Source organism: Harpia harpyja, chromosome Z (genome assembly GCF_026419915.1).
Source record: "Harpia harpyja isolate bHarHar1 chromosome Z, bHarHar1 primary haplotype, whole genome shotgun sequence".
NCBI lineage: Eukaryota > Metazoa > Chordata > Aves > Accipitriformes > Accipitridae > Harpia > Harpia harpyja.
In genome coordinates, this window is record NC_068969.1 from 46,082,930 (window position 1) to 46,108,554 (window position 25,625).

The window sequence follows — 25,625 nt, forward strand, 5'->3', positions numbered from 1 at the left end:
CCTGAAAGGGCCTGATAATGAACATGGCTTGGTTGCCTGTGTAGGAGTCGGTCAGAAAATCAGCATTGTCTCAACATCGTCATCAGGAACATGAACAGTACGTTATCTGACAACGGCCTGTTTGGAGCGCAGTGGCTGATCCCAAGAATGGAATGCGCGGTACAAGGCTCCGTTAGAGATAACTGCATAGCTACTGTCAAAAAGGATGGATTGCAACTGTTACCATAACATCGATGAAGAAATCATGAACTTTAGACGAACTTTGCTTCATTATAATACCAAAACACACCTCCTGGTCGAAGGCTACCCGCCTCCAAGACTTACCACGCCTCGGACACTGACCCTGTGCCTGCTTAATAGCCTCGCTCAAGAAGGGTGGAGACTCCTGAGGCAGAGGTGGAGCAAGGTGTGTTACTAAGCATAAAAGATGACTTCTGAACAACGGAAATTCAAAGCTTCCCCACCAAGGACCACGACGATCGACGACGCAGCATTAGCTGGACCCAGGACCGTTAGGACGTCTTGAGATCAGCGGTGGTAGCTATAACTTCTCTTTCTCCTCTCTCTAAACTTAACTTTACTTTTCTCCTTTCTTTCACCCATCTCTAACTATCGCGTGCCTCTTCACAGGCAATACAATAAAGTTTTACTGTGTGATTATTGCTATCCCCTTTGGTGTTGGTCACCTCAATTTTGCACTTTCGAGATCGTAGCAAACAAACCATCACGAGTCCACCGAGTGGACCGTGACAGCCTGTAAGGCACAATTTAGGTTTGTGAAGTACTGTAAAGTGAGTATTAAGCAATATAATTATAAAAAAAATGATTTAAGTGATAGAAGTGACATTTGGTGGGAACTAAAGGGACTTTAAATTCATATGTATTGGACGTTAATAGAAAAAGTGCTTGCTTGAAAAATACACGCAAGTAAAATGAGGTGTTACTTTCTCTGAAGCCTGCAAGGCAGAGCAAGATCTATTCTTTTCTCTGTGGATCTCTAAGTAATAACTAAGGAGGAAAAGAATAAAATGGAGGCATATAAAGGATCAAATGGCTGGGAATTTTCTTTTCTAACCATTTCTGCATTACTAAAAACTAGCAGAGACTCTCCAACAAGCTTTCCAAACAAAACCAACAGAATTTTAAAAACAAAAGTTGCTCACAGAATTGGTGGGCAATAGTAAGAATAAGCATGAAAGGACAAAAAAAAAATAAAGTTACTATTTCACAGCAGAAAGAAGTACAAATTAAGGGGACAAAATGCAAAGGATGAAAAAGAAATGCAATGAGAACTTTTGCCAAATCCTGAACACTTCACTGATGTCATAAACCATATGAAAGATAAGAACTATAAGCAAACCTGACTATAGATACAACAGAGACTTGCTAAGATACTAAGGATGGTTATAAAAGTATAGCACAAGTCTAAGTGAGTACCATGAAAACTAGGTAAAAAAGAGGCACAGTAATTAAAACCAGAGGGGGGGGGCGGGGGAGAACCATGAACCACGACACTGGTCTGCCATCCAGAGGAAAATTAGTAATAAATAAAATTAGGAATAAGTAAAACCTCAAAAATTTAATTTCATAGTTGACCTTTTCAGTGGAATAATGTGGGCAACTCAACCAGCATCAACAAACAAGTCAGCGTTTACATTAGATTATAGGCCACCTCAAAAAGTACTCTACTGCAGTTAAAATGCAGTGTCCTTTCTTATGCAAAAAAAAAAAAAAAAAAAAAAAATGCAAACCCACAAACGTATAGGTGTGAATAGCTGGAGAAGGTCTACTGACAGGAACAGCAAGAGGGAAAAAAGTCTTCATAAGAGAAACTGAATAAACTGAGGTTGTAAGTTTTAGAGAAAAGGCGGCCAAAGGGAAACCTAGTTAACAGTCTCCAAAAATCACAAGAGGAAGGAAATAACTTATGCTCCATGTCCACAGAGGGCAAGAAAAGAAATAGTAAGTATAACTGCAGCAATACAGATTCAAACCATACAGGGACAAAACCTCACAAGCTCTCCAACGGTAATAAGTTAAGTTCACATATTAAAACAGACCCACTGAGAATTCTGCAGACTCTCCTGTACATGCTATTAATACCATGCCTACATGCAGCTGATCTCACTTTCGTAGGGGAGTAACAGTGGCATCTTGATGATCTTTCTATCTCTACTTCTCCAACTACGCTGGGTATCATGTAATGAACATCAAATGCCAATGCTGGTCTTCAGCTGATCTTATTCTTAAACGTAATGATTTCAAGTAACGGAACTATGCTGAAGGAATATCCTCTATACAGACATGATGATGTTTCCAGTGTTCTCACACAGGTACTTAATAACACATGATTTTCCTATGAACGTTCATTCATGGTGCTGTACCTGCTGCTTTTATATATATTACTAGCTTAGAGTTTTAATTAGGAGTTTGTGGACTTCAGAAAATACTGGAATTCCCAAGAAAAATCAGTTTGTATCACACCTACAGTTGCAGTATTCCACTTCAATCCAGGTTAACATTTTATTGCAATAATCAAAAATAAGATCAATCTGAAGATAATCACCTACTCTTTCTACAAATAGATAAGAAATTTTATATTGATGTGTTACCCATCTTTCCATGACTGACAGCTGATGTAAAGCTCAAAAAGATGGTGTAGTTTAAAAGATATGTTTTAAGGTGCAGCTATGGTTTTAAACTCTGTAAGAGAAATACTTGCAATACTTGCTTCTCATACAAACTACTGTTCAGTCTTGGTTTTGGTATGCATCAGGCACTGCAGCCCTATATAATCCATTTAGTCTGACAACAATCTCCACTAAGCAGAACTATTCAGATCTTTCATTCGTGCCTGAATTGTATCCAACCACTTTGTCATAGCAGATTTATACATTCCCATGATCATACTTAAGACAAGTAGCATTTCATTATCTCTGGAATGCATGCTCTTGAGACGTGTAATTTAAACACTATCTTATCTCATTACAATCCAGTTTTTGTATCATAAACTTTTTTATTACACATCCATACTCAGTTTCTCTCAAACTCTCTAAGTGGTTTTAATTCAATGGGGATCTATTAAACTTTGCCAGTGTGAAAGGCAAGTGTTCAAATTTTAAAAATCCAACATTGCCATTTAGTAGCGAACAGTACTAATATTATAGAACAGATGCCAATTTATTATCTGTGGAAAACCATCAAGGTAATGGCAACTTCTCAGTTTTTCTCATCATTTTTACTATTTCACCTTGGTCATAAGCAGGTGCTTTGCCTCTCTCAATACTCCCACACTTGAAAGATTGTAGTAATACTGATCCCCGTAATTCCCATAAGGTAATAAAATGAATAAAAACAAAGGCAACAACCCTCTATCATTTTCACACTCAGAAATACTCTCTTAGGACCAGGACTGAAGCATAAGAGATACCCAGAAAGAGAAAAAAAAGTCTTCATATTAGATACTCTACTTTTTTGTAGATAAATGACATTTAGTCTTTAATACAATCTGGATTATTTTTTTCCCTTTTAAACAGATCAATTGTATAAACAAATTATTTTTGGTGGAAAGATCAAATAATAAGAAATATTTTTAAGGTCTGGAAACCTGTAATTTTACAACTAAATATTTTACCATTTACTAGTGGAAAAGGTGATAAATACATCTTATTAAATAACCCTTTTTAACCTATGAAAACCTGTATATAAAATACTTCGTTAGCAAAAACTCTGGTAAGTTCCCCAGTGAAAAATTATCATTACCGACGCCTCCAAATAACATTAGCTTTTACAGCATAAACATGTAAATAAAACAGAGGTGTGTTTGTCTGTACCAGGACCCTAGTATGTGATACCAAGTTTCTTATTACTGTCACAAGGGAAGCTGGCCTGCAACATTCAATAAACTAGAATAAAAAGGAATAATGGGTAATAATGGGTTGTTTTTATTGTTCTTCTATTATTCCAATTTCAATTTACTTCTTTCCCATGTACTGTGCTTAAATTAAAACAAAAATAGAATATAACCTAGTAATAAAAGGAAAACTACTTTCTGTCTGTACTGTTAAGAGTACTAACAGGTTTTTCTAGAAAAATGGTTTTCAACCAATCTCAACATTTAAAAACCTGACTCTTCTAACTAATATGCCAACAGTCATATTTGGTAACATGGGCAGATTAGTTTTAAAAATGAATGCAATGGCAGCCAAAGGTACCTGTCAAGAAATGAAAAGCAGAGCCATTATCTTGGCAAGTTTTTGCTTTGTTAGTGGACCTCAATACCAATTCCCTCAAATATTTAATTACTTCCTCGACGAAAAGAGTTTATTGCAAACCTCTCACCACCCCTGCCCCCCATCCCCCCCAAAATTTTTAAACAAAAAACAACCTCACAACAACAACAGATTCTTATGCACTAAAACACAGGTGTCCATATTCTACTGAAGGACACTTTTTTCCTTTACACTGCATTCAGTAACCTCTTCTTATCTACTGGTCATACAATGTAAAACTTAGCAAAAACATTTTATGGCTTAGCTAGCATCATGGAAAAAAAGTAAGAAAACCAATATACAGTTTTCTTATGAAGAACATGAATATTCTTTCTACAGAAGAGCAGCAGCAATCATTTGGTTAAGTTATACCCAGCTTCTTCAAGCAATTAACCGCAGAGAAGCCTAGACAGCAGTATTTAGCAATACCTAGAAGCCATAAGCATAGGCTAAAACACTTCTCTACTTAACAAATACACCCAGACTAAGAAGCCTAATCCTCTCTCAAGCAGCATGTAGGACTTATACCGAAAGGCAGCCAGAGAAACTACAGTAATTCTAACAGGCTTTTATAGATCTTTTACTGAGTCTTGAGATGCCTGTTATGTTACACAAGCTAACCACCCATTAACATCTCTAAACATCTTAAAATCTTAATTTCAACAACAAGATTCCCTTTTCCCCCTGTATTGGTTTTGTGTGGCAAGGTTTTGGTAGCGGGGGGGGTTACAGGGGTGGCTTCTGTAAGAAGCTGCTGGAAGCTTCCCCTGTGTTCGAGAGAGCCAATACCAGCCGGCTCTAAGACGGACCTGCCGCCGGCCAAGGCTGAGCCAATCAGTGATAGTGGTAACGCCTCTGTGATAACATTTTTAAGAAGGAAAAAAAGTTGGGACGGCGGTATTCGGCAGCCGGAGAGAGGAGTGAGAACATGTAAGAGAAACAACCCTGCGGACACCAAGGTCAGTGAAGAAGGAGGGGGAGGAGGTGCTCCAGGCGCCAGAGCAGAGATTCCCCTGCAGCCCGTGGGGAAGACCGCGGTGAGGCAGGCTGTCCCCCTGCAGTCCATGGAGGTCCACGGTGGAGCAGATATCCACCTGCAGCCCGGGGAGGACCCCACGCCGGAGCAGGTGGATTCCCGAAGGAGGCTGTGACCCCGTGGGAACCCCGCGCTGGAGCAGGCTCCTGGCAGGACCTGCGGATCTGTGGAGAGAGGAGCCCACGGAGCAGGTTTTCTGGCAGGACTTGTGACCCCGTGGGGGGCCCACGCTGGAGCAGTCTGTGCCTGAAGGACTGCACACCGTGGAAAGGACCCATGCTGGAGCAGTTCGTGAAGAACTGCAGCCCGTGGGAAGGACCCACGTTGGAGAAGTTCGTGGAGGACTGTCTCCCGTGGGTGGGACCCCACACTGGAGCAGGGGAAGAGTGTGTGATGAGTCCTCCCCCTGAGGAGGATGAAGCGGCAGAAAATAACGTGTGATGAACTGACTGTAAACCCCATCCCCGTCCCCCTGTGCCGCTGGGGGGTTGGTAGAGAATCCGGGAGTGAAGTTGTGCCCGGGAAGAAGGGAGGGGTGGAGGGAAGGTGTTCTGAGATTTGGTTTTATTTCTCATTACCCTGCTCCGGTTGATTTGTAATAAATCAAGTTAATTTTCCCCAAACTGAGTCTGTTTTGCCCGTGACGGTAATTGGTGAGTGATCTCTCCTGTCCTTATCTCGACCCACAAGCTCTTTGTTATATTTTCTCTCCCCTGTCCAGCTGAGAAGGAGGGGGAGTGATAGAACGGCTCTGGTGGGCATCTGGCGTCCAGCCAGGGTTAACACATCACACCCCCCTAAGTCTGTAAAACTTCAGTGAAACATTTGTTTTTTATAATATCTGCATTGCATTATTTGTAACTTGTTTGCTATAATTTAGGATGTTAACTACATACATTCTAAAAGCCAGTACTTCTTCAGAGTGCTTGTTGTGGAGAGAAGGGTGACAAAATTGAAATAGAAGCCAGGAAACTGATGAAGAATTCTTGAAGTGTCACCACCAGAGACAAAAATAACCTTCCACTCCTTCTAGTAGAGCAAAAATTCTCCAAACATACCATAAGCCCAAGCAGGTGGGTGCGGGGGGAAGGAATTTCTAAAGCTACAGTCCCAGAATAGTAGCAGAAGGTCATGCAGTACCTTAATTCTAGCTCAAGGTATAACAAGAAAACAAAGCAGAGAATTGTACAGAGAAAAGACGTCAGAACAAAACTTCTAAATACAGAAAAAAATATCCAAGCAAATTAGAAACTGAAGCCCAGGAAATAAAACATGTATTTGAAATGGCAGCAGCAATTAGTATATCTAGAAATGCCACATCCCTTTAAAATAAATGACATCCATTACTGTTTCCCTAAAAGAGTTGTGAGTTTTGCTTCAAGAAAGTAATGCACCTGTTTCTCATCTGTAATTTGGGCTAATACAATTAATTTCACTATTAACACGAATTACTCGCAACAAATGATTTTCAAGTGAAACAGAGGATAAATTTCTAATGCCAGATAACTTCTACTTTTTATTTGATGTGAAAAAAGAAAAAATTCAGTGCAAATTTGGCACTAATTCACAAAGCTGTTGCTGAGATAGGCCCAGAGCCATCACCCTGCCAAGGCAAATCTGGACCACCGCACTATTGTTACACAGCTGGAGAACCGCAGCCACTGGTCACTTACATCCACTTCCACAGTTCTTTTGCTGCACAAAAGCAATAGTATACATTTAAAAACAAAAAGCCCATAATATCAAATTGTTCTTTTCTACTACTGTGACGCATAATCTTTAAGAACAGAAACATTAGCAGAAGGATCATGCGCTGTGTTGGGTTCGTGCGGCAAGGTTTCAGTAGAGAGGGAGCTGCAGGCTTGTTCCCTGTTGGATATGTCCTGAAGAGAGCTGCAGCCCATGGAGAGGACCCATCCTGGAGCAGGGGAAAAGGGTAAGGAGGAAGGAATGGCAGAGAGAAACTGCTATGGACTGACTACAAAGCTGAAGGCTGCAATAGTCAAAGAAAAAAATAGCCAGAGAAGATGTTATCCAAATTATATTGAGGAATCTGAAATTTGATATGGTAAAGTACAGTTTCAGATGTAAATGAGCACATGTTCAGTTAGGCAGCATTAATTACTTTCGTACACAGAATCAACAAAAGCTGTGACAGGCTGATCTCTGGCTGCATCTACTCATTGATTGAGATATGGAGTAAAAAGGCGTAAACTTAGTTTAATAAACATAATGACGCTGAAGCACATAAAAAAACTTACAAGAAAGTTAACTGAATAAAGAACTATATCTTGTAAATAGTTTAAAATTATTTGGTAAGTGGTAAGGTTGATATTTGATACAGTAAGAATATTTTTATTTGTGAACAAGCATTAGAAAAGTGCCATACCTACACTATGTAATTACCACAAACAGCTTTATAAAATTAACAGAAGTAAGTTCCATTTTATTACTTCAAAACCAGTTGAAGTTACAAATTTTCCCAAGTGCCCCAAATAATTTTTCAGTAGTTTGAAACTACTGAACTGTAGCAGAGCTGGCAACTATACTGTACAGAATGTATTGGAGATTTGTGTAGCTTGATTTCAGAGAGCACTGCAAATAAACCTGTAATTGCCTCCTCACTGTCCTAAATAAGAGGGTGGTGGATGCAGAGATATTTGCATCTATTTTCCTGTTAGTGATCACTCATTAGAGTATATAACTTTATCATAGTGCATAGAATTAGCAAAGTACAGAAGAGTGAATATTTGCAAAGAAGGAAGGTTTGAGAATAAGATTACCTTTCCAGAAAAAAAAAAAAAGAAAAAAAAAAAAGGAAAAGGGAAAACCACCCCTCTCAAACTGTCACAAAGTATAAAATGAAACTTAAAAGCAATAGTGACAAGGCTGTTTATATAACTATGATATCAAACTAAAATAATGTGAATTTTTGACACATTACACTTTAAATATAGTTGCTATCTCTGTTCAATATATGCCAGAAATTCCCGTTGAGCAGAACAAACAGTATTATTATTCAAAACCAATTGCCTGCAAAAAGTTTATTAGTAGCCTAAAAAGAACATTAATCCCATAACTTATATTTTATTCATTAATATGAGTCTATAGTTGTTTTTCCCTAATATTTCCATAGTGAATAGCAAACCTACTACTCAAAGAAAGTACTGCAATTGTTAAATATGGTCCTATGAACGCTGCTAGTAAAAGACACTGGCACATTTCGCCCTCTCCTTCCCCTTTTCTGAAGTATCATCTCTTTATAAAGAGTATCTTAATAGACATCCTTCAAATCACAGAATCATAGAATCATAGAATGATTTGGGTTGGAAGGGACCTTAAAGATCATCTAGTTCCAATCCCCCTGCCATGAAGGATGCCATGTTTGAAGAATTAGACATGCTTTTGATAAGCAGAAGCACTGAACCAGAAATACTGATTTAATAAAAATAAGTTTTGATCAAGAACTATGAAGCAGAAGTTATCCTACTAATGCTAGCAAATTTGAGATACCATCAACTTACACAGACCTAGAAATCTGAAGTCAAACACAAAGGGCTTGGATACGTGGTAGCTAATGAAAACAGTAAGGGATTTGTAAAATAATCAGATGAAGTAATACTATAAGAGGGGAAAAAATTAGGACATGCTATTTGGATTTGTGCTGCTAGAAGACTTAAGCAAAGAATGGAAAAAAGACAAAAGACATCTGTAATTTCTAACGTGAACATACCAGAGAAGGCAGGGGAAGAGGGAAAGGAAATTATGCATGTTATGTACATTTGAATGCTGACAAGCAGAAAAGGAGCAATATGAATGGCAGAAGTTGTCAGTACAGAAAACCCTGTTAATAAAAAAAGAAAAGACATGAAGTAAACAGCAACTACGGTCATGAGAAAAGCAGTGTTTCTAAGTGAGTGTCATGGTTTAAGCCCAGCCAGCAGCAAAGCACCCCGAGGCCACTCGATCTCTCCTCCCCCACAGTGGGATGGGGAGGAGAAAATATAACAAAAAGCTCATGGGTCGCCACAAGGACAGGGAAGGATCATTCATCAATGATGGTCCTGGGCAAAAACCAGACTCAACTAGGGAAAAAAACCAAAATAAATTTAATTTGTTACCAATCAAATCAAAACAAGGATAATGGGAAGTAAACCCAAATCTTAAAACACCTTCCCTCCACCTCTCCCTCCTTCCCAGCTCAACTCCACTCCCGAATTCTCTACCTCCAGACCCCCATCGGCACAGGGGGATGGGGAATGTGGGTTGGGGTCAGTTCATCACATGTCATCTCTGCTGCTCCTTACTCCTCATGGGGAGGACTCCTCACTCTTCTGCTCTGGCATGGGGTCCTTCCCATGGCAGACAGTCCTTCATGAACTTCTCCAACCTGAGTCCTTCCCACATGCTGAAGTTCATGAACTGCTCTAATGCGAGTCCTTTCCATGGGCTGTAGTCCTTCAGGCACAGACTGCTCCAGCGCGGGCTTTCCCATGGAGTCACGGCCATCTTCAGGGGCACCCACCTGCTCCAGTGTGGGCTCTCCACAGGCTGGAGGCAGGCATCTGCTCCCCCGCTCCCCTCCATGGGCTCGGGGGGGGACAGCCTGCCAACTCACCGCGGCTGCAGGGGCATCCCCTCCTCCAGCGCACCTCCTCCCCCTCCTTCCTCACTGACCTTGCTGTCTGCACAGGGGTTTCTCTCACATTCCAATCTCCTCCCTCGCTGCAGGTTCCCCTTCTTAAATACATTATCCCAGAAGCACTACCACCATCATGGAAGGGCTCGGCCTTGGCCAGTCGCAGGTCCAACTTGGAGTTGGGGAAGCTTCTAGCAGCTTCTCACAGGAGCCATCCCTGTAGCCCCCTCCACCACTACCAAAACCCCACCACACAAACCCAATACAGTGAGAGAGGAACAAAATAAAATGGGTACAATGGTAAAAAAAAAGCATATAAGCATTCTCCTACCATTCCTAATGAAGGCAATTAAGTTACACATTACAATTATTACAGTTAAAAATCCATTTGGTTCACAAATACAGCATACAAATATTCTGATATCAGTATAAACTAGCTTTCACGTTTTCCTTTCTAGAAGGTTCAAAAATCTAAGGTATAGGCTGTTAGAAGAGTGTCTAATCAAATTTATTGGTAAAACAAATTTTGTCAAGATTATAATCATTCTATATACTCCTGTGTTTTGCAGCATCAGCACCACAAAAACAACAGCCTTGTAACAGAAATGAATAGAAATAACTGAAACTACTGTGAATTTAGAATTTAACCAGAATCCTACCACACTGTTTTGGTAAGTCTGGCTAATCCTTACTATCAATTTTTCAGCATCTACTACAAGATACATGGTCACTTCACGAAGTCAAAAGTGAAAACTCCAGTTACCATGGAATCAGCCTGACCTCGTGCAAGTAAGGAAGCTTGCTTCGCATAAAAGTTTTGAAAATTTCAGTAGAAGTGATTTGAGCCCTCTGCTTGCTTATGCCATCCTTCTAGCCAATGTCCAAAAGGCCCCTATATTTAACAGGCTCAGGATCTGTACTAATAAGGTATGTCAGACACACAAAGAAGTATTTTACACTTTTACATAAAATTCAATCTCCAATCTGGCAGTGATGCTAACCCCACACTCCCACACCCCTGCCTGCCATACTACTATGATACTGGGTTCATTGTAAATCTATAAGAAGAGCTGAACAGAAAATATTAACTCACAGAAGTGCTATTTTTACAATACCACCACCATTCACTAAATACTGATGACAAACTGTTTGCTTTTAGCTTCATCATTTTAGCACATCAAAGATTAACCCTAATGTCTGACAATAACATAATCAATACAAAAAGGGTCAGAAATTTGAGTGTTTGGGGGAAAAAAACCACAGATAACCAACAGAACTGGTCTTCTAATTCAGAAATGCCATCTGACGAGTCAAGTCACCATGCAAAAATTACATACTTTCAGTAGCATTAAAATGCCAGATTGCAGAAAGAATGGACAAGATTGAGAAAAATCACAAATTAGCACTTAAAAAAAATCAGATTAATCATGTCTCATCTTTACCATTACTGTGTCAATAATATGTTGAACACGTCAACTTCAAAAAGCTTTGATTAGTTGTTTACTCCTAGAAAGACTTCCAAAAGTTGGTTCTTTAGCTTTTCTGCAATATAGGTCAATCAAGAACAAGGTAAATGTAATCTACATGAATTGTGTATTAGTTTTCAACCACAAGAAAAGGTGACCCAAGAAGGTGGACCTGGGTAGAGGAAATGTCAATTAATAAAAAAAAAATATTTACTCTTTCACCCAAACACAAGTCTGTTTATTTTTTTAAAAAAAAAAGCCTGATTTTCAGTCTTACTGTCGTAAACATCAGAGGCCTAAATATTAAGCTTTCAAATCATCCTAGTTACTCTGTAGTACCCAATTCTATGTGGAGTTCCTAATGAAATCCCTCTGTGCTCCTAATTAGTTTTGGATGCTGATTACAAAGCATAGGAAAAATGTAATTTTGTAGCACTAGGACAAATGAGGAAAAATAAACTACATACACCTTGGCAACAAACTTGTCTTCCCCTTCAAGAGAGGGGCACTGAAAACTGAAAGAGCTACCCAGCGCAGATGGTATGTTCGTTCTCACCTGAAAGCAGACCTCTTTTGACAGCTACAGATTAACAACTGTCAGTTTGCTGGTTGGTATGCCACTGCTAGAGCTGTTGTGATGGAGACTTAAAAAAAAAAAAAAAATCAGCTGGTGTGTACAGCTTAATTTTCACTCAAATCCATAATGACAATTATTTATGTTCCCAAAGGCTACCTACCTTGAAGTGTTCTAAGGTTTCATAGCTGTTGCCAAGATCTGCTGGATCCTGTAATAATACAAATACTCCCACTACCATTCTACTCTGATAATTTACAAATGTATGGACAACCATCAAGGTCATCTGCCGCATGGTGGGACTTCTACATGCAGAAAAAGAATGTGTGCACCACATTACCCCTCCATCTGTAGGCACTGTTCACATGTAAGATCAGTGCAAGCACAGATTTAGTTATACTGTTTCTGTTCCCTTCCAACCCATGCACTTCTGGTGGAAGTTGCAAAGGATGTAAATAGTGTCACACAACTTCAAAAAAAAGCAAAGGTACAGCTTTAATGTGCTTCAAAACAATGATATTTATAAAATGTATCAGCAAGCACTCTTTGACAATTTTTTTTCTTCAAAGTAACAAAGACAGAAGTCTTCCCCCAACACGGGGCAAGGTTGATTAAATTGCTTGTACAGCAGCTACCAAATTGCTTACAGACAGCGTGGCTTTAAAAAAACAAAAAAACCAAGCCCTGTTTAGTTTAATATGCCATAAAACATGAGCTGAACCACTCCAATTTATGAAGCTTTAGAAGTCCCATTACCAGAGATTTTCGCCCTAAGAGGAGGGCAGGGACCAGTACAGCCCTCCCCATCCACGGTAAACACTCAGATGTTTCTACCTCTGTCTGCAGATGCCTGTTCCTAGAACACACCACAACAGAGAAGGAACTTAAGTCATTCCAGGTGATTAATGTGAGCTCTCTGAACACATCTACCCAGTTTATGGCCTGAAAGGATGCTAGAAGTCCAAAATAGCACTGATATGATGATCTAACCAGCTATTCAAGTACCAAGTGCTAGTTACAAATAAGGAATATGGATTAAAACATTGGCAGAAAGCATATACAGCTAAGAAAAAAAAAATATGTAGAAGTAACACACTGCAAAGCTGGAAGATAACTTTTCTCTCCTTCTCATTCTTCCTCCTCCCGGGAAGGTGAGAATTAACCCCATGACTGAGCACTCCCAATTTCTGCAGTCTCACTTACATCCACAGTACAAAGCAGGCATACTGCAGATACTTAAGAGTGGAGCCATGACTACTACCTAATTTGTTTTAGCCCTGCATCTGTGTAAGTCAGATCACCAAAATTCATATTAACTTAAAGAAAACTTCCATTTCTTTCACCACCTCCAGTATGTTTTATGGCAAAAAATTCTATTAGTTCTCATAGGAACTAGGTAATTATGAATCTATTTAAACTATTTTGAGGCTGAGATGTTCCACAACTGGTTTTGACCTAAAGAGGATCCTTTAGGTTAGAGAAATATCTCTGGATTCAAACTTGAAGAAGCTTTAATACTGTAATCATCACTTCTAAAAAAAATTCTAAGGAGATTTACTAGAAGCAGACTGTATTGATATCGTTCCACCCTCTGCACATTAATATGAAAAGTTGCTTCATTTTCAGGTTTAATGGGAAGACAGTACAATTTCCCTGTAGCCTGGAATTTCTTAGGTCATTATTATAGTTATTATCATAGAAGACTAATAGAAAAGCAATGTATTTCTGATGTGCTTTAGTTACTATACAGGCACCACAAAGGTGTGGGAGCACCATTCTGAATCACCTTCCGACAGTTTTGTTCACTGAACTGTGCAAAAAGTTTTCTTCAAAGAATAAACTCAATTTTAAATGAATTTCCTTCATCAGTATTCATTATTTTTATTTTCTTTTATTGAAAATATATGAAATAAAATTTCACTGGCATTTGTACCAAGAACTGGTTTCTAAGACTTAGCTTCACCTAATGAAGATTAAAGACACTACACAGGACACCAATATTGTCCAAGGTTTCAGAATAATAAAAAAATATTTAAAAAAAATTCTGAAAGCTATGCTTTCTTGTAGTTTATTTTAAGAGAAAGAGGAAAGGATTTGAAAAAAAACGTTCTCTAAGAGTTTTTCACCAGTGGACTCCCTTCTCAAGTACAATCTCCCACACTCAAGTAAAACTCTTACTTATATTTCAGTAACACCAAATGGTTTGTCAGACAAAGCAAATATGAAAAGAACCATAGAGAATAGCAAGACAAACCTAGTATCAGGTAGGAAAAGAACTGCAAAAAGTTAAGAGTTGCAGAGTAACCACCTGAAATTTCCAAGAGCACAAAACTGAGATAATAAAAGCTACAACCTAGAGGAAGACATATCAAGTGTTTCTGACTATTATACATAATTTATCTTTGCTGGAAATCAGAAGCTTATATCAAAAGTGAATGCACACACTTGAAATAAAAATTAAGAACTCTGTTCTCTATTAATAAAGACACTGAAAAAAAATCTCCATAACTTACAGAAGACCAGAAAACACAGCAATCCCACTCACCTGTCTTCACTAAAACGTCGACCAACCAAAATTTTGTATTTGTCTGGAGGAAGACAAGCTGCTAGCAAAGGTACCGTCCTTAACACTCGACTTTCCTACAAAAAAGAAAAGTAACTTTTGAATAAGATCACGACGGCTTCTTTGAATTGTTTATGTTTCCATTTACTTTTAAGTTCTTTTGACTACAGACACGGAAAAAAACTCACCAGATAACAGAAGAAAAGATCTACAAGAAAAAATACCCAATTTTGATGCATTCAAATTGTATTGTTTTGATTGACAGTATTGAATTTAGTCTTACCTAACTTATGATTATCAGCATAAATTTGAAGTAGGCTATCAGTATCAAAAACAACAACAAATCTTCACAGAATAATAAACAGTGGGCAAAAACCAGCATTAGCATTAATGTAATAGGTTGGGGAGCTAATACTGGAAAATGAAGGGAGGGCTCGATTTCCACAAACAGGTGCTAAAAATAAAAGCACTGGGTGTATCAGAGCAGACAGTATGAAATACAAACACCTCCACTCTGCGGTCACTTCACAGTAACCAGGACAATGGTACCAACACTGCCACGAGTACTCCATCTTGTGTCATTCAGGCTGTGCTGACCGGGCATCTGCCTACATCTCTGTGCCACAGATGAGGAAGGCGACTGCCATGCCTGGGTGGGGAGCAAGGGCTCTTCAGATCTCAAAAAGCATTCGAGAGTGCTGTGTTGGAGCAGGGCTTCAGAAAGTGGAGGAAGAGGGAAGTACTGCTGGCTGAAGCAAACCATCTGCTTATCAAACCGAGAGATTTGTTTCTGTCCTTTATTTAACACAGCTGGGAGCACACTAGTTTTTGTCTAGACAAGAAGTATTGCAAACTGAGCTTGAATATTAGGATGTCAATTTTTGTTTTCCCATCAAGGAAGAGAGAGCATAGGTTTATCTTGCATTTAATGAAGACAGCAAGCCAACACCAAAAACTGAATGAAAGTTTCAGTTTATTTATTTATCACAAGAGGAAGAAAGGAAGGTTCCTAGCTGAATCTAGCAGGAGGCAAGACACTAGAGAGCAGGTGAGGATTACAAAAGCCCTAAAACCAGCAAGAAATGAGTTCTTACAATATTCTCAGCCTGAATGTGTCATGATTCAAACAATGAAAATCGAAGATAAGTCCCTAAACCACAGGATTAATTAATGAAAACCCAGGGAGGCGTTGGTCTGTCTTTTAATTTATGAGCCATATATCAACAATTCTGTATCTGTGAACATGTAAGGCCTCAATCAGCTCTCTCAGTTCTCTCTGGGCAGCTGTTACCTTCCACAAGTATCAATGTGCAGCTGCCTGCACCTCTCACATTTTCTTTCTACCAAAATGCTGTTAAATTCATTCTGTGAAGACTTTTATCACTGTTGCCTAAAACCTTTATTAATTTTGCTTTTTCTGATCCATATCTACTGATACTCTATAAATAAAACATCATGGAGTTGAAGGAATAAGTTGTCCTGCTATGTCCACCACCACTTTGCACAGCAGCAACAGCAGCATGATGTCTCCTAGGGATAGATGAAGATCAAAGTACCTGGGGATTGAAGTGCTAAAACAAGAGGGAGAAACATCCTTCAAACTACCATTGATTTCTTCTACCTCAGCAAAGTGGAATAAGCCATCAATGGTGGTACAGTATTGTTTGTCTTTATTTCATCATAATTAAATAACACTCCAAATTCACTAGTCAGAAGACTCCCTTCTTCATAAGAATGTAAGAAGTGGCAATAAAAGAACTGGGAGAAAATCAATTATTTGTCTCTGATAAGCAAACCAAAAGAACTATCATCAGTCAAGGGAAAGCCATTCAACTGTTCCCTCGAATGTCGAATCATTACTTCAGAATTACCTTTCATATCAAATAAATACATTCTCTTACCAACAGGAAAAATGGAATTTTCCAATCTAAAAAACAATCCATGTTTGCAGGAAGATAAAACATAAAATTCAAAGCTGAAAGGAATTGTTTGAGAACAGAATTTTAAGAACAGCTAAGTCAAACCAATATTGAAAAAGTTTTCATTTGTTTATAATTTTCTTCATTAAAAACCATTTGTATTTAACTAGACTATATATAACCTATTATCATATCAGTTATTTTCCATTTACTGGTTTGAAAACGAGCAGTTACTCTCTTCTTTGCTCTTCTCAGTGTTCTAATAGTGATTTGCAACCCTTTGTTTATTCATTATTTGACCATTGAAGTACATTAATAGAAATAGGATTGGAGGACTTATGTGGTGGGTTGACCTTGGTTGGCCTCCAGGTGCCCACCAAACTGCTCTATCACTCCCCCTCCTCAGCAGGACAGGGGGAAGAAAATAAGATGAAAATGAACTCGTGGGTCAAGATAAAAGCAGTTTAATAAAGAAAAGCAAAGGCCGTGTGCAGAAGCAAAGGAAAACAAAAAGATTTTATTCTCTACTTCCCATCAGCAGGTGACATCCAGCCACTTCCTGGGAAGTAGGGCCTCAGCACATGTGGCATGCCTTAATAACAAATGCCACCTCCCCACACAGCTTTTATTGCATCATGTGGTACAGAATATCCCTTTGGTCAACTTGGGTCAGCTGTTCTTGCTATGTCCCCTCCCAATCTCTTGCCCACCCCTAGGCCACTGGCCTTTGGAGGGGGGGTTTGGAGGGACAGCCCTGATGCTGCTCAGCAGTAACCAAAACACTGGTTTGTTACTAACATTGTTCTAGCCACAAGTACAAATCACAGGACTATGAGGACTGCTATGGAGAAAGTTAACTCCATCCCAGCCAGACCCAATACAACTTACTTTCGCATTTGTTTTTTTTTTCTTTTCTGGGAATTAGTGGTACTTTTGGTTAGCATAGCATTATCCATCTACAATGAATAGGACAGTTCTAACTAATCAAAATATTTATTAAAGCCAGCAGATATATATATTTCCTCCATTTTTGATTATGACTTGTTAGAAAAATTAGCAGAATTTTTCCCCTTATATTTGATTCTTACTGTTCAATAAGGAACACAATACAGCAGTACTATAACAAGCAAGTCAAAGCTAATTACTGGCATTAGATCAATATATAAATTCATTAAATACACACATACTAAGTTTTCTTCTCAGATGCTTAACACTGAAAATTCTTACACTTACAGAAAGAAAGAAGGCAGGGAAGCAGAACAAGCTAAACAGATACCCTCCACTATGCTTTAAGGGTTCTGGCCTGAGTTATACCTGTCACTCAGGTTTTGAAAAGTACATAATGGCCTACAACTCTCCTGGAGATCACTCCAAGGATGATAAAAGGCAAAGGTAAGACAGAAGCGTACAGGGGTTTATACACCTAGCCATGCCACTGACCTGACATAAAGTTCGTAACAGTAGGCATAAGAAGGGAAAAATGACAAAATTATTTTATTTACTTTTATATCTGTATCTATATGCAAATAAAAAAAGAAATTAGCCTAGGCAAATAACTCCTTCACCTTTCCACTAGTCCTGATGCTGGGCTTAGGATACTGGGTTTCTATATACTTGATTTTTAAATTACTCTCATTATGAACAATGGTACACTAACACTATTCAGAAAACAAGTATTTAGCCCTTGACATGGAATGCTGAATTCTCTTCGAATTCCTTCACAAATAAAAATCTAATTAATCGATAGACCTATTATGCAAAATGGAAGCTGGATGGTAGGATTCCTCACCTGGGATCGATCCGCTGTTCTGCAATAAGTGATTCCTCTCCCTTTCACAGTACCTGATACCTGCACAGGTCTATCTGTCAGCATGGCCTCTGGATAGTAAGAATATGGAGACGTAGTTACATTAATCAGAGCACAGGAAATGTTGCTCCTGACTTCCTGTATTACTATCTCACTGGAATACAAGTCTCAATTAGCATCATTTGACCATAGTTGGTGCTTACTTCATTGTACTGCGGACTTCCAAAGCCAATAAATAATGAAGCACATGGAGGATGACAGTTGGCACTGATGTGCAGTAGGGGAAAGACATTCACTATCTGTTAGTTTAATGAGATACTTTTGAAATGGACTATTATAGTGTATCTGTAATGAAATGGCAGACTGAAGGACCAGATACAGTCCAGAAGGCTTATCTGCCTGATTGATTGTATTTTGAGTATAAGCAGCTACAGCAAAGGGAACCTATCTTTTGTCAGGTATGCCTGTGCTGTTCTGGAGTGAAAAGCATCACCGGTGATGACCTAAGACAAATGCTTTCAAAGATCATTGTAAGATATTCTTAGCTTCCCACCATTTGTTAGGATTTACCTCTGATAAGCCAAGTGCCCTTGTATATCAGATAGTTAAATTTTTCTTCTCAGATGGATTGTCTTCAAATACAGTGGTCTTCCAATACTACTTTATCACATGAATTATCGTTATGTAACATATACTAATGGAAGAGTTGCATCCCATTGTAACAGACAGCTATTGCGATGGCTGATTAGTAAAAAGTGTAGATAGCCTTTCAGAAGGACACAGGAATGGTGTATGAAATCTAAAAAGAATCTGCAAACTTTTTCTAATACCTTCCACCAGCTCTAAGAAAATCAACACAATTCAAATGCCAGTTCAAAGTTCTCTGGCACATTTTTAAACTTCTTTCTTCCAGCAAGTGACTTAAGCATTGTGGCAGTACATGACCACCCCACCCCCCGACAGGAAATGAAATGGAGGAGAGCAAAAAAAACCCAAGCCCTAGAGGTTGCAGGTTGAAAATTGAACTGACCAATTGAGACATGGCAGGTACACCAATGGGGATTAAAATGACCACAGATCAGATTTGACAAAGGTATAAATGGGGTCCCACCGGAGCACGTTTTGGGAATCAGTCCTCCTTGGAGCAGCGGGTCTGCAGCTGGGGACTCCCCCTTGCGTCAGGGCACCACCCAAGGTAACTCCTGCAGGTTGAGAGCCCTCATCTTTTAGGTGAGTGATATGCGCATTTTGAGTCATCGTTTTAAATCTTAAGAATTCTTAAGTCGGCTGTGTATACTAATTCCCCTTACATCATTGAGCCTGTGGTTTACAAATGCTACCGGAGTTCTAACTAACTTTTTACTTAAAGTAAAAGGGGTTTTTTTGTAACTTTACTTGTTACTGAGCTTTAACACCTTTGCATTTGATTGTGTGTGCCTCTGTAACAAGCATATACTTAAGTACTTTGTAACAAGAAGTAACACAAAACAGTAACCTTATAATAAGTAGCCAATTAAAAATCACAGCTTTCCCATTTAGAGACCAACTAAGTCATGGCTTCTGTTTTGTTTCTCTATGAGAGAACGCTTTTCTCTAACTTTCTCTTTTACATTCTGCTTAAGTTCCTTCAGGCAAAGACTGCATGCTGATTGAGCTACTGTATAATGCTAAGTAAACAGCTGGACCAGAAGACTACAGGTTTCTGAACTTCACAGTCTAGTTTGTAGACCCACCATCTATCCAGACCTGTGTAACTGCAGTTCAACTTCTAAAACCCTTATGATCCACCACCATACTCCGTTGTTAACAGACAAGAAAACATCAACATAAATTCTCCTACTAGGTAAACCAAAACATACTATTCTGAAGCTAAACTATAGTTTTTCATTGGCTAAACAGCTGAGATCATCACTAAGATGAATTGCTTAATTCATATTTTTAATGGAACACTAACATCAATAAAAGACCACTGTTATAATCGAAATACTTTCCTCCCTGGATCAACTCTAAGCACCTCTGTGAGATACCATGTCAAGATTAATTCTTGCAATTTGTACCAAGGCAAGTAGACTTCAGATTCTAGCAGGACTATTCAGATAAGAAAAGATGTCTTGTGTGCATGGAAGTTGCAGAAATAAGGTGTGGTTTGAGAAGATAAAAGAATTTAGAAGAACTGAATAAAAGATACAATAACTCAGGTGAACTGGCACTTCAATCACCAAGTTTAAAGGGAAAAATCAATCATTATATGATGTTAACAGCATAGCTGTTTCCTCTTGCCTACCATTTCCTGCATTAATACTCTAGCCAAACTCCAACAATTACCACAGCCTTACTCACCTCTGCTGGATGCTGAATTATATATAAGCAGGTGGAGACCTTTAGCGGATGTATTGGCAGGAATGGACATAAACACACCTTCTGAGGACGGCTACATGACAGAAGGGAGTGAGAGAAAAAATAAAAGTAATCAGCTATTTATGAGAGACAGTATAAATATATTGCACAAATACATACTGCATTCTAAGAGGCACAGAAAGAACTTCCCCTTAGGACACAGTGTATTAAACATGATGTAATTTTCTGTTTCTAAAAATAAAGAAGCAAGGTTTTCATTGAAATAGAGTTCTGAGAACAGTGTTCAGACCCTCCCTGTGGTCTGGTTAGGATTAAAGCACTCTAAAAATCCTTTCGTTGTCTTCAAGAGAAGCAACTTACTAGTATCCATACCCCAATCAGAGAAGTCTGTTACTGCTTTTCATGCCAAGTTAATGTTTCAACAATTTGATAAAATATTATAATAGAATATATAAATTTATAATTGATGTAATATTTATAACAGATTAATTACAATAGAAAACTTTAGAAGTATACACACACAAAACCCCAGACATTCTATATTTATGATTGGGTTCCTTTTTATAATTCCATCTATGCTAAAATATCTAGTAGACCTCTAGTATGAAAACTAAAAACATTATCAGGAACTTCTAATTTAGGTCTCAAAAAAGAAAATAAAAATTATTTAAAATTCTTTGGTGTACTGCACGTAGCTGTCAAAATGACTAGCAGAAGAACTTTATCTAAAGAAATGAACTTAAATATCACTTGGAGTGAAACTAATATGCTGAATGATCAAGAATAAACAGAAGCAAAGAATTAAGCTTGAAGTTATACATACAGTAATTGAAGTTGTTACACCAAAAACATGCATACACACACGCATGTGCATGCACAGAAGTCACTATAGCTACTCACATACATTACTCAATAACTCAGAAAAATGAAGGATTTCCTTAACAGTGAAGCTATTACCAATATTCACCACTTAAAATCATACCATCCCTGCAAACAAAGCTCTCTGAGCTTAAAAAATACAAAGTCAGGATTTTCAGCAGAATGCTAGGTACTCGGAGCACAACTTCACCTGCATCCTCCTTGTAATCTTTATTGGTAACAGTTTATATGTTGGTCAACGTGAGCCAGTAAGCAATCACTGCAGTAGATGGGATTTACAGAAGTGAATTCTGAAGACAGGTCCAGATCAAGTTAATTGTGAGCCCAGCTGACACTGCTCTTGCTTGTCTACAAGAGCACACACCCAGCCACATGTACTAAGTAATGTTACAGTAATCCAAGCCAGTATAAGCATTCCGTAGTCAAACATTAGTACTTACTGGTAAATGGCAACATTATAAAAAGGCAGTAACAACAGATAAGCTCCTCTTTAACAGTTGACAGGTTTTATTAATTTAAACCCCCTACTTCTAGCCCCAGCTACTGAGACACAGAGGCTATTCCCTTCTCCATAGGGTATACAGTTAAAGGTTACCCAACAGTCTAAATCCAAAGTGCTGGGGAGAGTGTTGATGCAAGGCAAGGAACTGGTACTTATCAAAATAAGCACTAGAAAAAGTATTTTAGAATATTTAGACTAAAAGGCCCATGACAAAGAAATGAGCCTAATGACAAAATGGAAATTATTCTTATACAGTCTTCCAGTATACTGTTCCAGTGGCCTGCTGTCCGTCTTTTCCTTCACACTTGTGCTGGCATTTTCCTGTTGCTAATCCTGCATAAATTTGGCACATTCTGTTGTATTAATGAAGAGGCTTTGAGCATAAAATTAAGTATTCATTAATTTCATTATTCAGTGGGATATTCCAGGCACCTTTACCATGAATGAACTGAAACCAACCTCACTTCCAGGTCTGGTGAGTCTAACTTCAGAAGTTCTCCAGGACTGTACCACCTTTTCCAAAATTTTCTCATGTGTAACCAATTTAAACAGAAATTTCTGAAAACAGTTTTGTTAACAACCTGGAAGCAGCAAATATCCCTGGAGGCTGTTTGTTGCCTGTACCCCAATTGTTAAGTAGAAGCTTATCCTCTTTTTCATCACCAGATTTAGTGGACACTCAATTTCATACTAAGTGCAATTCCTTAGTTTCTTCCCATTATTAAATGGCTGGTTTCACTAACAAGAGAATTTGTTAAAGTCCTCCACATTGTGGCGTTTTCCACTGAGGAGACATTAAGGCATGAAAATCCACTACACAAAGCTGTTCTGAAACAGTTAGCTGGTGACTTCAATCCAAAGAGCTGCATTGTTCACTAGCTTTTATAAGCAGACAGGAACAGTTTCCAGTGATTTCAGATCTCAGGGTGTTTAACAAAGTTGGCTAGATATAACTTACTTATTTTCAAGTCTCCCTTTTGTATATGCTTTTTGCATTTTCCACATTTGCTTGGATTTTTCACAGGTAGTTTTTTAAAGCTTTGTTAACCTCACACACACAAAAAAAAACCCAAACCAAAAAAGGAAATTACCCAGAAAGCAAGCATTTGCAAATAGTTATAGAATAAACTCTACCTATAATTTGATTTGTAGGGAGCAGAGCACAAACCATGACAAATAAAATACTTTCCAATGTAATTTAATTACTTACATATGTATGTACATTATTTAACTTTAAGCACCCAATTAGGTATGTAATTATGTTGAATACGTACTTTTACAACCCCATCCTGGGGGCACAAGACTTATTTCTGTATTTTCACATTGGTACCTAATGGTTATTGTGCCGAGACAAATAAAACACTATTCCTACGTGCAACTGATATTACCAGAATACATCAGTCAGATAGGAAGCACTGCAGAACACTAGAAGTTCTGTTCCACCACCACAAAAGCTGCCTTTGCTCTGAGAAAGGCCACCTAGGCAGAAAAGGCTTTTTGTCTTTTTCTTTTGTTTAAAGATTTTGCTACAGTCTTGCGCTACATACTCAGCTGCTGTTACAGAAGAGTAGGGGCAGCACCAGGGAACTTATTTAATGATGAACATCAGTTTTCTCCCATTTCTGGAAATGCAAGTAGCAATCTGCTTCAGGCACGAACAGTAGTATTCAGAATATTAAGGCAAAGGTTTGTGGGTGGGGATTAGGATTTGAAGGAGGATAGCTTTTACAGTATTATTCATCTGTATGCAATTTCACTACAGCTCAAAGCTATCCAGTGGCTTCTTACCTGTTTTTCAATACAGCACTTCTAGTTTAAAAACTTACGACAAAGTAACCTGTCACATTGGTGGGACAAAAAAAAAAAAAAAAAAATTTCATTCTATGTCTTGCAAAAGTGCTCCATATGCAAAAGACAGCCATGCACATCCACAGACTTCTCATAGCTTTCTTTCCATTATTCACATCTAAATTAATGATGTTTAGATTCAGAATAATATTTAATTTATCTTCCCAGCAGAACTGAATCTGAACAGTGCACTGTGCTGTACTGTGGTGTCAGGTTTAGTGCAATTACTAGTTTCGGGGCAGAGATACTCTAAAAGTGAATATGCAGCAGCCTGGAAAATAGTGAGCTAACACTGAAACTCCTTCCAAGTCTCTGTATGATTTTCCTACAAATACAAATGTCCTCACTTGCTTCAGGACTAACTTTTACCATGTTACAACATGTCCAAAGCGCTTCTGAAAACAGGCACCATTCTGGGAATGCAAATGAGTGTACTCTTACACACATATTCCAAAAACTAAAGGAAGGTAATTCAAGGATTTAAACTCAAAGTAAGCAAAGAATAACAGTGTTACAATTTCATGCTCAGCATTTATCGATGTTTCTAGGGAAAGATACAAAGAAGTTAAGTGTGCCAAACACGTGTTCCAGAAACAAAGCTTGCAATATTAAAATACAGAGGAAACTGATGTTTTTAAACTACTAACACTTGTGGCAACATTTTCATGCTCCAACACATATTGCCAAGGTCAAGCCCCAGACTCTGTATTTTCAAAGAAACACACCTGCCCAAACAGAAATGGCTGCTTCAAGTAAATTAGATTTCTCTACTGTTTAGGTCAAAACACCAAGGGTTTCAAGGTCAAAACCCACCTGAGAAGTCTGGAGAAAAGCCACAAAGTTAATGTATGTTTGTTTTATACTAATGTTTTAATATGTGTTTTATATTAACACAAGTCCATTACACACATGCATTAAAACAACATTCAGAAGTTTTACAAAGCTGTGTTGGAAGTTTAAAGGCACAAGCCCATACATTTTATAAAATTTGAGAACAAATGTTATTTTTGCTTATGTTAAAGGACAAATACAAATCAAAAATGGTTTTAAAATTACATTTTGCATCCTCCACCTTAACCACTACAGCTATAGAAGGACCTTAAAAGAATGAGTGGATTAAGTTAAACATAGATAAACATAAAATGATGCACTTAAGAATAAACCATCCTAACACACCATACAGAAAAACCCCAGGGTCTGAAGTTAATATGGCATGACATTCAGGAGTTAAGACCTTATGATAAACAGTTCTGTGAAAATGGCAGCTTAATGCCCGGCAGTTCTCAAAAATGCCGATCAGATGTTAAGTGTTACTAGGAAAGGATGAAAGAATTAAAACAGGGAACATTATTACGCCATTACCTAAACCTCCGGTTTGCACTCCAAGTGCAAAAAAAGGCTGGAGAAGCCAGGTCAAAAACAAATACGAGGAGTAATTCCTCATTCCAAGGGCCACAGATCTCCTTGCTGACCAGTGCTGTGGATAGAAGAACTTTACATGGGTTCAAGGGAAACTAGAAAAATCTGTGAAATAAAAATCCATCAGATATGGAAGCACCACCACTGAAGGTACAAAGCCACAGCCAGTGCACAAAGTCCCCTGAGCTAATGGCAGTTGGAGAAGGAAGTATCAGCATATACTTAACCTGTCTTCTTTAGATATACCTATACACTCATTACAACATCTGTTCATGGCTGGTGAAGCACGCTGTGCAAATGGATCTTTGATATGCTCTAGTATGGCCATTCTTCTACCCTCAGTC

At 38.4% G+C, this 25,625-nt stretch overlaps 1 protein-coding gene across 3 annotated transcripts in view; it reads right to left on the reverse strand.

Annotated features, from left to right (window-relative positions):
* The window catches only part of DTWD2 (DTW domain containing 2), a 97,883-nt gene that overhangs the window by 43,939 nt on the left and 28,319 nt on the right, over positions 1 to 25,625 (reverse strand). For 2 of the 3 annotated variants that reach the window (XM_052777040.1, XM_052777038.1), the window contains exons 2-4: positions 20,616 to 20,706; positions 18,258 to 18,346; positions 14,532 to 14,626 (exon numbers count right to left, since the gene is read on the reverse strand). In XM_052777040.1, coding sequence (XP_052633000.1) covers positions 14,532 to 14,626; positions 18,258 to 18,346; positions 20,616 to 20,706 — 275 coding nt within the window. The remainder of the gene's footprint in view (positions 1 to 14,531; positions 14,627 to 18,257; positions 18,347 to 20,615; positions 20,707 to 25,625) is intronic. The other variant, XM_052777039.1, reaches the window with a different exon arrangement.